Genomic DNA, 12,198 nt, shown 5'->3' on the forward strand with positions numbered 1-12,198 from the left:
GGCCCCTGAAGCTGTGGTTCACGGTGCTGGAGGGCTGCCACCGCACTAGCTGCATTGTGTCCAACCTCATCGTCGGCAATTCCTACGTCTTTCGTGTCTTTGCGGAGAACCAGTGTGGGCTCAGCGACACGGCCCCCGTCACAGCTGACCTGGCCCACATCCAGAAAGCAGGTGAGGAGGAGCCGTGAGTGGGAAGAGCTGAGGGTGGGTAGACCGGAGCGGCTTGGGGTCTCAAACACCAGATCTGCGGCCCCCGCAGTGACTGTGTGCAAGACCGAAGGGTTTGCCCTGCGAGATTTCTCTGAAGCGCCATGGTTCACGCACCCTCTGGCCGACTGCACGGCCGTCTCTGGCTACGACACCCGGCTCTTCTGCTGTGTCCGCGCCTCTCCCAAGGTGAGCGGGGAGCTCCGCAGGCTGCTTTCTGTGCCTCCTTCTCCTGCCCAGCAGCGCTAACTAGTCAGGTGCTTCCTTCACACTCATCGCCTCTCCATAGCAGAATGCATAGGGACGGCCAGGCACCCCAGTCTCCGGCACCCTAATGTTTTCCTTTCTGTGTTTATTCCTAATTACTATGCCATGGGCAGCTGGGCATGAATTGTCTCTGCAGGGGTGGTAGAGGCCTTCTGGGTTCTCTGTATTCACCCCGCACCTCCTCTGACTAGGGTCACGCACTCCTGTGCTGTCTGGAGTTGAACCCCTGGCCACACCCTGCACAAGACTGTCTGTCTACAGCCTAATGTCTGCCCTCCATCCATGGCCTAAGTCACCTTTACCAACTACCTTTTGTGTTATGAGACCTAAGTCAGGTTCCATGGGGATCATGTCTCCAAAAGAGAATATCAAGAAGTCCATTCCAGAAATTACTTTCCAGTCAGAGGAGACAACAGTGACTCTCAAGCCAACAGTGGGAACAGACTCTGAATAATTTAACTCACATGAAAACAATAATTTAACTCACATGAAAACTTGATGTCCAACACTTATGATCCATGAAGGGGCTGCTAAAGTTGTTAGAACAAAAGCTATCATCTTTCTTTTTTATTTTATTTTATTTTTTTTTAAAGATTTATTTATTTGTGCATACAGAACTGGGGTACAGGCCAAAGGCTCAGGGGCGGCGAGAGGCTTCACCAGAGACAGAGTGGGGAGCAGAACAGGCAGATCGAGGAAGTACACTGCTGAGGGGAGCAGCGGGCGGGTCAGGAGAGGTCTGCCACGCCATGTGGTCACCTCCGGGGCAGGCGGGGATCGAACTCATGTGGAAGCGGCTTTAGATTCTCAGTGCTGTGCTTTAACCCGCTGCGCCACCAGGGAGGGCCTCTTTTTTATTTTTTAAAAAGATTTATTTTATGCATACAAGAACTGGGATATAAGCCAGAGGAAGGGGGCGGGTGTGCGGTGAGAGGACTCACCAAAGACAGAGTAGGGAGTGGAACAGAAGGAGCTACTCAAATACACTGCTGAGGGGAGCAGTTGGTGGGTCAGGAGCTGTCCACTGCGCCCTGTGGATCAGCTCCCTGGCTGAGGATCAAACTCAGGGTGCAGGGGGCTGCAGACAGCTTCACAGTGCTTTGATTTAACCGGTTGCAACTCCAGGGAGGGCCCAAAAGTTAGCACCTTTCTAACCAGGGATACTTGCTGAATCAGGTCAGGTTTGGGTGCTTATTTCCACCAAGAGACCTTGGGACACCAGTGAAGGGACTGAAGGGGAATCTGGCAAGCTCCCCAGAAGGCTATTATTACTTCTACATCCCTGTACTGTCTGTTGGAAAGCTCTCTACGCCTCCTGCTGCTCTGGCTGGGGCAGAGTCCCAGACACTGAGCACAGAACGAACAGCTGGTTCTTGCCACCCTTACTGCCCCTCACACCTGTATCTTCCAGCCGAAGATCATCTGGCTGAAGAACAAGGTAGATATTCAAGGCAACCCCAAGTACAGAGCCCTCATGGAGCTGGGAATCTGCTCCCTAGAAATCCGCAAGCCTAGCCCCCTGGACGGGGGTATCTACACCTGCAAGGCAGTTAACCCCCTGGGAGAGGCGTCTGTGGACTGTCGGGTGGATGTGAAAGGTAAGGGCAGCAGAATTTAAGGCCAATCATCTCTCCTTCCTCAGGCTGAAATGTCAGACTTGAGCTCCCATGGAGCAGGGCTTGATTAGCATGAGGAGCTGTTTTTAGTACACATTACCTTGTTTCTCTCCATCAAATTCTGTGATACAGGAAGAATTCTTATTTCCATTTTGCAAAGGACTAACAGGAAGCGTTGGGAGGTCATGGGTTTGCTCAAGTTGCTGGTGTTGGGTTGAGAACTAATTGAGCACTGCAGTTGGGAAGAACCCACATTTCAAGACCCTCACACTGTTTTTCTTTCAACTATACAATCTGGGTCCAGGAAAACAACTGTTTGTTGGGCTTTTCTTTTACTTTCTCCTCTTGCCTACACAAAAGAAATAGTGTCCATTGCTTTTAAATTATTCTTCACTTATCCATTCCTGTCACTGTGTTCAGATCTCCATCACTGCATCTAGCACATTGCTTTATAGCTGATTACATACCACTCTGTTTCCCCATCGACGTGAGGCCTGGGGGTACAAGGACAATCTCATTTGCCTTTGTCCCCCAGTGTCCAGCCCAGTTTCTGATACTCTTCCAGCACTCCCTAAATGTATGTAGCATGGACAAGGAATGAGCATCACATCCTCTATTCCTCCTTCTGTTACAATTCCTAATTAGCACATAGATGCCTGACACCCTGAGACAGAATATCTTTTCCCCATGCTCCATAAGCAGGTACCCCAGAGAGTTCTGATATTAACATTGAGAAATGTCTGAATTCTTGCAGCTCCTCAGTGAGGCTTCCTCAGTGAACACAGGTGACTGTGAGAAAGGTAAGGAAAGAGGAACAGCGTGTCCCGTGGAGGCTTCTGTGTGTGTGGCGGATGTCCTGGCGTCTGGAGCAGGGGTGTATGCCTGAGCCTTTCGGTCACACTGATCATCATATTTCTCTTAACCAGTCCTTTTCATCAACTAATATTTCCCACCCCTGTAGTGGGAATTTACACAGATGAAGCCTCTTTTGTCACATCCTCTGTCTAGACATATATTTTTATAAAGATTTATTTATGCATACAAGAACTGGGATACAGGCCAGAGGCACGGGAGGTGAGAGGATTCGCCAAAGACAGAGTGGGGAGCAGAGCAGGCATATCGATGAAGGACACTGCTGAGGGGAGCAGCGGGTGGGTCAGGAGAGGTCTGCTGGTCACCTCCCTGGCTGGGGATTGAACTCATGGTGCAGTGTTTGTGACTAACTTCCAGTGATGTGCTTTAACCCATTGTGCCACCAGAGAGGGCTCTGTCTAGCTGTACTTTTCACATGGGTGATAAGAATTAAACCCAATGGTCCTGTGAAGAAGAGGGGTACCACTTACGTAATTGAAAGGGGGTTCTGTGGAGAGAGATGGGCAGGTTCTGCAAGAAAATGAATCAAGGGGACAATCAGTCAGGAGAGGAGAATGGGGGAGGTTACCATTACCTCCTGGGCCAGCGAGGAAAAGAGAAAGTTGTTCCTTTAAGGAAGGGTTTTTAACTCAGTATCATAAGCACGGTGAGAAACAGATTTGTTCTTTTTTTTTTTTTAAGTTTATGGATTCCTTTCCTTTCAGGTGAAGAAAGCCACCATTATCACTATACACCAATAATAAGTAAATATTTGGGTATGTGGTGCAAGCTGCACATTACTGGCAAGGGCCATCCCTCAGAATTTAACAGTGCCTTCAATTCCAAATCATTTACTATAGAAACAGCGTATGCAAACCTACAAGGGAAGAGAAAAAGAAGCTCATGGAAGGGCGAAACAGAATGGGTTCCCACTGTCTGCTCCTGCTTGCAGCTGCTGGCGGATAAAAATTGAGAATGAGTTTGATTCCAGAAGCCATTTATTTAAGGCTATTATTGATACATAGCAAATGAAAACGCTAAGAGACCCATTAAAAGGAGGCTTCTCAGGAGATCTCTCTGCCAGTTAGCCTGCCAAGACCGCTCTCTCGCCATCCATCCCTGACTCCTGTGTTGATGTTCTGTGGCAGCGCCATTAGCTTTGATAGTGGTAGTTCCCCACTTACCTTTCTCCCAGCCAGTGCCTGGCAAGGAAGCAGAGTAAGAAGAGATTTCCTGGTAGGGGGCCTAGGGACCACAGAGAGGGGTTGCTGCAGTATCCTGGATGTGTCCTAATGTTTTCTGTGACAGCCACCACATGCCCTCTCTCTTCTGTGCCCCCAGGAAGCCTCATGGTGGCGAATGGTGTTCTCACAGGACTCCAGTGCAGCATCTGGTTTGGACTAATCTAAATAAATGTGTGGCTCCCTGATGCATAAATGTCTGCTTCTTTTTTAGCCTTTCTACATGGAAAACCCATTTAGAATGTTGAAATTATTTTTTAAAAGATTTATTTATTTATGCATACAGACCAGAGGTGCTGGGGGGTAAGGGATTCACCATAGACAGAGTGGGGAGCAGAACAGGCAGATCTACTGAAATAGAGGGGAGCTGAGCTGGGAGCAGCAAGCTGTTCAGGAGAGGTCCACCATGCCACGTGGGTCACCTCCCTGGCCGGGGATCAAACCAGTGCTGCAGTGGCTGCAGACAGCTTCATAATGCTTTGCTTTAACCCATTACATCACCAGAGAGGGCCCAGAACCTTGAAATTCTTTAGCCAGACTGTGCAACCTCAGGACCTGAAGTCTCCTCTTTGTCTTCCTATACTTAAATTTTCTCCCTATACCAGTTCAGTTTCTAACATTCACCTTTCTCCCAGGCAATCTGTGCAGCTGAGTCTAACTCCATACAGCTTCAGATGCTGAAGACAGCTTGCTCTCCCCTCTCTAGGCTTTCCAGTCCAAGATGCACATCCATCAGAGAGATGCACAGAGCAGGGCACTCTAATACTGGCACTACTTAACAGCCGATTCTTTTATGTTTTCATTTGTGCATTCAACACTATGGAATACTTTCTGAGTAAGACCTACCATGTCTGGGAAGGAGTGTAATTTCTTTGTTAACTCATCTATTCATTATTTACCTCAAATACCTATTCATAAACACCATCTCAGGGCTGGGCTGCGAGGGGAACAAATATTTCTCAAACTAGTGGCCTTATATTGCGTGAACAATTCCTTGTGCCTGAAATCTATTTTTCCGGCTACTGTCATGCTAACAGAGGAGAAAGTCATTCCTTCTTTGTTTGTTTTGCTTTTTCTTTCTGGTACCACAAGGACTTTCAGAATCAGAAATTGGTGATAGAAAATTAGAGGTAAGTGTCCTTAGAAGAAACGAACTTCTAATATGCTAAAACTTCTTGCCTGGTCACCTAAAGATGGGTGAGGAAGTTAAGTGCAGAGCTCTCTACCCAGGCTGCTCTCAGGGGAAAAAGGAAGGCAGTTAATTAACAGTTTCTTGCCTTCTGATCTCCACTTTGCCACTACCTGCCTGGACAGAGGGGAGCTACTGGCTCTGTTTTCCCCGCCTTCATAGAACCTAAATCCAACAAGCAACTAACAGCCTCTTCTCTCTGGGATTCTTGACATAAGGTTGCAAGTTCTGGGCCTCCCATCCTTCCCCCCCTCACCCCCACTAAATTCCAAGGCTACTTTGCTTCCTGTGGCATTTATTACAGTAACATTCTTTCCCTCCTGCAAACCTCACCACCTCAGCCTCGCACCAAACTGGGAAGTAAACAAAAAGTCTACAAATGGCCCAAATAATGGTCTGTGGAGACTAAGAGCTCAGGCTCTAAGGATCGGGAAAGGTCTTCAGCTAATCTTTAACCTTTAAAATTTTATGACATTTCTAAGAAGCCCTGTTAACTGGTGGCCCAGCCTATCCAGGGGCAGCATTTGGAAACAACAGAGAAATCCCTAATAAGTAGGCTTATGCCTTTTACAAACACAGCTTTAGAAGCTGCTAGTTACAACACCTCCTCAAAAACCCCTGAGGCACACCGTCTAATACTTGATGTTCATAATTATCCTCCTAACCATATAACTATGACTGTCACAATCCTCGCTGCAGATAAGGGAGAGGTCAAACAGATTCAAGTCCGCCTAGATTGTAAACCGACGAGTCACGGTTGCATCTGAACCCAAATCTGTCTGAACACCCCCTCGATTTCTTTACACCTCGGTTGCCTCACATTCTGCATGTTCTTGCTTTAAAAGGCTATATAAAATGTACTTTTGGGCCCTCCCTGGTGGCGCAGCGGGTTAAAGCACAGCACTGAGAATTTGAAGCCACTTCCGTATGAGTTCGATTCCCGCCTGCCGCCTGCCCCGGAGGTGACCACATGGCGAGCCAGACCTCTCCTGACCCGCCCGCTGCTCCCCTCAGCAGTGTACTTCGTTGATCTGCCTGTTCTGCTCCCCTCTCTGTCTCTGGTGAAGCCTCTCACCGCCCCTGAGCCTCTGGCCTGTACCCCAGTTCTGTATGAATAAATAAATAAAAAAAAAAAATGTACTTTTAAGCAAACTTCAACGCAAATGTTTAGATGCTTCCGGAACTTAGAAAAATCACAATTGAGTTTTATCTGGCCAACACAGCGTTTGCATTATTTTGCGAATCCAGGGGTATGAATTTCGTCTGCCGGAGACTTAGCTAGCTTCAGGGGCGAGGGTCGTGAGCGGTGATGGGACGCCAGGCGGGCTCCCGGGGTCCCCAGGCACAAACACGCGGGATGCTCCCACGCGCACTAGGCAGCAGGCGGGGCGGAGAGAGGGGCGTCGGGGAGCGAGGCCCACGCTCATTGGCCAGTTTCTTCGCGCGCCGCACGGGGCCCCGCCCCTCCGGGGCGCGGCTCCGCCCTGCTCGCGACCAAGGCACCCAGGGAAGATTCCCGGGCACGCGCGCGCCCGCGGCGCCCGGCGGGGCCCTCCGGATGGAATCTCCTCGGAAGCGCTCTGCACACGGCCCCCTTCTGAAGACTTCCGGCGGGCCGGCCGCGTCGCCCCACCCCCCTGAGGGTGGAGAGCCTTCTGGGATACGCCAATCAGCGCGCGCCTGTAGTAGGAGTGGGTGGAGCCTGAGAGATTCGAAAGGAGCCCCGCCCCCTCAGAGCTGATTCCCGGGACTACATTGTGGCACCTTCCGCGGAGGTGAGAGGAGGCGGAAAGTGGGGACGGATGGTGGGCGGGAGGTGTGGAGTGGGTGTGGTGCCGCGGGGAGAGGGAAGGTGGCTTGGAGGGGACGGACCCGAGGACAGTGGCGGGGAGGAAGACAGGACGTGCTCTCTGCCAGCCCTGAGAGGGGTGGGAGAGGGGCGGGGGTACCAGGGGCTTCCCCGTAACTTAGGGTCGGGGTCAAGGGGGAGTGACAGAGGCAGGTGCTTCTCGGATGCTCGCTTTTCCACTAGCTTGACCCCAGCCCCAGGATCTGTGGGCAGGGAAGAGACATGATCAAGTTTGTTTTCTCTGCAGCCCAAGACTGAACTGACTATTGCTCCTGCTGACTGGAACATGGAAGATTTGGAGGGAGGTAAGAAAACCCTGGAGGGGAAAATAGGCCCTGCGATCTTAGGCTGGCGCTTACCCTTTCCTCCCCTTCAGATGTCAAGTTTATTGTGGATGAGACCTTGGACTTTGGAGGGCTGTCCCCATCTGACAGGTACCAGCCTGTTTATCCCACTCCTCCAACAATGCCTATTTGTTTCTAGCTTCCTACTGCAGGATTTCTGGGCTCTGGCGACTGGGTTAGTTGTTTTGCAAAGCTGGGTGCACTGGGGCTGCTGGATGCTTGCTTGGTCGGGCCCTTATGGCATGGCTGGAGGAAGGGGGAAGCTGGAAGGAGAAGTCAGGGTGTTAAGAACTTGGGTAAGTGGATTGGCTGCATCTTCATCCTGGCATAATTTCCACTGTCAGAAATGCTGAAGGCCTTCTTGGGCCTCGTGAAGCCAGTGTCTCCTCCTCTAGAAGCCCCACCTCCCAACCAGCATGGACATCAGGGGGTGGGGTTGTGTCCCTGGCTCTGCTGCAGGGGTTTTGTGGCTCTTGCAGTCTCCTGCTCTCTTCTGTGTGGGCATGGTGTCTGGTTTGTTTTCTGTCTCAGTCGTGAGGAGGAAGACATTGCCGTGTTGGCAACTCCAGAAAAGCCCCTCCGACGAGGCCTCTCCCACCGAAGTGACCCGAATGCCGTGGCCCCCACCCCTCAAGGTCTGAGGCTCAGCTTAGGCCCCCTCAGCCCTGAGAAATTGGAGGAGATCCTGGATGAGGCCAATCGCCTGGCGGCTCAGCTGGAACGGTGCGCCCTTCAGGAGCGGGAGAGTGCGGGCGAGGGCCTGGGGCCACGCAGGGTGAAGCCCAGCCCTCGAAGGGAGACCTTTGTGCTGAAGGACAGTCCTGTTCGAGATCTGCTACCCACTGTGAGTTCTTTGGCTCGGAGCACCCCTCCCCCAAGCAGCCTGACACCCCGAGTCCGGAGCAGCGATAGAAAGGGATCCCTTAGAGCTCTTCGAACAACGTCTGGAAAGAAGCCATCCAGTGTGAAGAGGGTGAGTTCCGAGGGTTAGGCTGGAAGTGCAGTTACGGTGCCCAGCAGGGTACAGGCATGGAGCCATCCCCTTGCTGGCAATATGAGGCTAGTAAGAGTCTGCCTCACAGAATTGTCAGAATTCAGCGCATAAGCTTAATAATGTCTAATAAGCTCTCAGTAAGTGGTATTGGTGATGATGTAAGCAGCCAAGTTCTGCCCTTCCTTCCTGGGAGCTAGGCAACTCTCCATCTCTATCCCTCAGTCAGCCAGCAGAACAGATTCTTGCTCCATTTTAGGCTTCTCCCCCCTCTCTTTGTGTTTCAGGAGTCGCCCACTTGCAATCTGTTCCCCACATCCAAGAGCCCAGTATCTTCTCCTCTTGCCCGATCAACCCCAAGCCGATCAACTCCTCCAAGCCGATCAACTCCTCCAAGCCGATCAACCCCTCCAGCGCGATCAACCCCTCCAGCGCGATCAACCCCTCCAACCCGGTCAACCCCTCCAACCCGGTCAATCCCTCCAACCCGGTCAACCCCTCCAACCCGGGGAAAAGCTGGACCTAGTACGAGAGCAACAGCAAGTGAGAAAATCTGGGGGGTGGGGCTGTGGGTGAACGGAAATAGGAAGGATGTGGAATTCACCCTAAAAGTCCTCCTCTTCTTTCCACCAGACCCCTCTGTCCCTATCAGACCAGTCTTGGCCCCACAGCCTTCTACCAGCACCTCTCAGCGCCTGTCCCGACCTCAGGGGGCAGCAGCTAAACCCTCCAGTCGGCTCCCCCTTCCCTCGGCCATCCCCAGGCCGGCCAGCCGAATGCCACTCACCAGCAGAAGCGTAGCGCCCAGCAAAGTGGCTCTGCCTCCAGATTCTCTGCCAGCTTGGAAAGGACTCCCAAGACCAAGTGCTGCCGGGCACAGAGGTGAGGAAGAATGGACTTCGGGGTTAGAAGTGAGGAGAAAGAACACCCACCCCTCCTTGGCTTGACCTCACTCTTGCAGAGCTGTTCACAGCCGTCCTTTACTCCAGCTTCGTGACAATCCTTTGAAGATGAGGAGACTGAGTTAAAGGAACAGTGTGACCCGGGCAAAGAGTTTGACCCTAGATTTTCAAATATCTGACGTTCTTTGCTTTGGTGTGGGGGGCGGGCACTAACCCCGGAATCACTCTGCATTCATCCAGTATTTCTTTTTCAAAAGATGATTGGAACTTGCTTCAAGTTCATGTCTTTTGTTAATCCCCTTCTAGTTCCTGTTTCCCAGCGGCCGAATCTTGCTGTCGCTGGTGCCACTCGCAGCAATCTGCAGCCCCCCAGGAAAATTGCAGTTCCGGGGCCTACCAGGTAAGACTGATTGAGGGGCCGTCTCACCCCTGCTGTCATCTGATTCTGCACTTTCTTGCACATCACCCCAAATCCTGTGTGATAAGATGAGGATGAGGTGGAGGGCCAGGAGTCCCATTTCTTTCAGCCTTGAGGATCTTGAACTCAACTGGGTGACAGATGGGTTGGAGAAAGAAGGGTAATTCAAAGCAGTTCCTCCTGTCTCTCTAGGTAAAGAGACCGGGACGCAAGCAAGATTTCAGTAGCAAACCACTATAGTCACTGCCTGGACTCAACTCCACATGGCCTCCAGTACTTCTTGTTGGACACAGGCCCTGACTCCAGCACATTCTGGCTCAGGAACAGGAAGAAAAGATGCCACCAGGGCTGGAGTGTAGATCATGGAGGTGGGGGTGGCACGGCTGAAGGAGAATCAAACTCTCTGGGTTGAAAGATTAGGGAAGAAGGGTTACCTCCCAGCAGTGAAATTAGCAAACAAAAAGAAATGCAGGCGTGGTCTGTCCTTATCCACCACTCCTGTGTTTAGCCCCAGAGTGTTTGATCTACTTCCCAGGTATTGGTTTACTGGACACTTATGTGAATGGCCTCTGTAACTGACCTCCCTGCTCCCACATCCTCACCAGGACTTGGGCCTGTTGGCAGAGACAGAGGCAGGCGCCTCGCCTCCAGTTTCCTGTGAATTCCATGATTCCTAACAGACCGGTTTGATAAGCTTAATCCATTGGTCTGCCTTTTTCTAAAATAAGATGAATGTATTTTTATATTCTCTCTATGTATGTGAAGACCATGTACCAATTTATGAAATAAATCTTGTGTAATTCCAATGAGAGAACCAAGATAGGTGGGGACGTGATTAGGTTCTATGGCCTTGACATTCCAGTGCACCAGGCTGTGACTACCCTCCTGTTGGCATTAGATGGGAACAGGCTGCCTTTTCCCTAGGATTTATGTGTTTTTGGAAGGTTCAGAGCAAAGTTAAATATTGTTGCATTCACAGTGTAAAGCTGTCAGGCTAGGGTCTTGACAAATAACTTATGTGCTAAAGTTGGGTGTCCTGGCAAGAGAATGAACCCTCCTAGGAACTCCTTTGGTGAGTACCCTAGTATTGAGCTTCTGGCTGATTACCTCCGCCAGAAGATTCAGGAATACCTCATGACAGTTACCTTCCGACATTAGAACTCCCGGTGTTTGCCTCTTGTCTCCTCTGCTAGACTTGAGAGTGCAGCATCAGGATTTAGAAACCTGTGCAGGCCTAGTGTTGTGACACTTACATGGCAGAGAATTTCATTTATTGAAAAAATGAGGGTAAGTGATGTGTGTGTTGAATGACTGGCACTCATTTCTAACAGCTTCATCTAAGGGTCTCCCCTTTCTCACGCTTTTGTCTCGCAACCAGAACCACCTCAGTGCCTTGTGAGTTTTGAGAGAATCTGCCTCCTTGAAAGCCAGGCCATGACTTAGGGAAGCCAGTGGGAGTGCCATCTGGTGCCCTCTCCCCCCCCGCCACCCCCCCTTATTTCTACGCTCAGGCATCGAAATGCCCTTTCTCCTGGACCGGGACCCTCTACTGCTTCTCCTGTTTATGTAGCTGATCTGAAGCTTCAGTTATTAACTCATTCGCCTATATGCAACGAGAGTGGTCTTAAGTATTCGCCTTACCCTGACTGTCCTGGAGTCTTCCGGGATTCCAAGAATTGAGTTGAGGGAAGGGGAGTAGAGACAGATACTGAGTATTGGGCTCTGGAGAAGTTTGGCAAAGGCAAGAAAACTTCAGGTGTTTCCCAGCTGTGGCCTGTGGCCTGCACTGGGATCTGAGGAGCAAGGGCCTGGTGGAGCCAGCCTGCTCTGACAGAAGCACTGGAAGGTCAAGGCCAGGCACAGGCTTCTGTGTGGCCCCCAGATGGCATGTTTGTGGGGGGCTAGGTATGGGCCGGCTCACAGCAGTCCCGTGTGCTGATGCCACCTGGTGGCCAGAGAGGACAAGGCATGTTCCTCTCTCCCTCTTGGGTCAGCTGAATTTTGTGCACACAGCCCGTCACCACCCTCCAGCCCAAACCTACTTCGGTAACACTCAGAAGGCTGTGCCAGCAGGGAGCCCTGCCTGCCACAGATGTCCTTGTGCCACTCCTTGCTTGCTTTTTTCCCTTTCAGTCTCACACTGTTATGTTTCCCATGCACTCTACCTCTACCCCAACTAGGAGCAGCAATGAAGGAAGCCAGTGTTTACTGGCCTCTTACTATGCACTGTGAACTGTTCTAAGCACTTTACATGTGTTCACTCATTTAATCCTCATAAAAGCTCAATTAGGCAGATGCTATTATCATACTTGTTTTGTAGGC

General features: G+C 51.0%; 2 protein-coding genes across 4 annotated transcripts in view; both read left to right on the forward strand.

The window, feature by feature from the left end:
- The window catches only part of MYBPHL (myosin binding protein H-like), a 13,345-nt gene extending 8,994 nt beyond the window's left edge, over nucleotides 1-4,351 (forward strand). The window contains exons 5-8 of the mRNA XM_004689504.1: nucleotides 12-171; nucleotides 260-396; nucleotides 1,886-2,072; nucleotides 4,284-4,351. Coding sequence (XP_004689561.1) covers nucleotides 12-171; nucleotides 260-396; nucleotides 1,886-2,072; nucleotides 4,284-4,351 — 552 coding nt within the window. The remainder of the gene's footprint in view (nucleotides 1-11; nucleotides 172-259; nucleotides 397-1,885; nucleotides 2,073-4,283) is intronic.
- A 2,784-nt stretch (nucleotides 4,352-7,135) lies between these two features.
- On the forward strand, nucleotides 7,136-10,637 carry PSRC1 (proline/serine-rich coiled-coil 1). Of its 3 annotated transcripts, XM_012730050.1 has the most exons (8): nucleotides 7,136-7,147; nucleotides 7,469-7,526; nucleotides 7,598-7,655; nucleotides 8,097-8,538; nucleotides 8,844-9,099; nucleotides 9,190-9,438; nucleotides 9,765-9,858; nucleotides 10,069-10,637. In XM_012730050.1, the coding sequence occupies exons 2-8, from the start codon at nucleotides 7,508-7,510 to the stop codon at nucleotides 10,070-10,072; spliced, it is 1,122 nt and encodes a 373-aa protein (XP_012585504.1). In that variant the 5' UTR covers nucleotides 7,136-7,147; nucleotides 7,469-7,507; the 3' UTR covers nucleotides 10,073-10,637. The 3 variants fall into 3 exon arrangements, with proteins under 3 accessions (XP_012585504.1, XP_012585503.1, XP_012585505.1); XM_012730049.1 differs by lacking the exon at nucleotides 7,136-7,147 and having other exon boundaries at nucleotides 7,414-7,526; XM_012730051.1 differs by lacking the exons at nucleotides 7,136-7,147; nucleotides 10,069-10,637 and having other exon boundaries at nucleotides 7,414-7,526; nucleotides 9,765-9,862.
- Nucleotides 10,638-12,198: the final 1,561 nt, after the last annotated feature.

This window comes from Condylura cristata, unplaced genomic scaffold, assembly GCF_000260355.1.
Source record: "Condylura cristata isolate star-nosed mole 26May11 unplaced genomic scaffold, ConCri1.0 scaffold00026, whole genome shotgun sequence".
In the NCBI taxonomy this organism is placed as follows: Eukaryota; Metazoa; Chordata; class Mammalia; order Eulipotyphla; family Talpidae; genus Condylura; species Condylura cristata.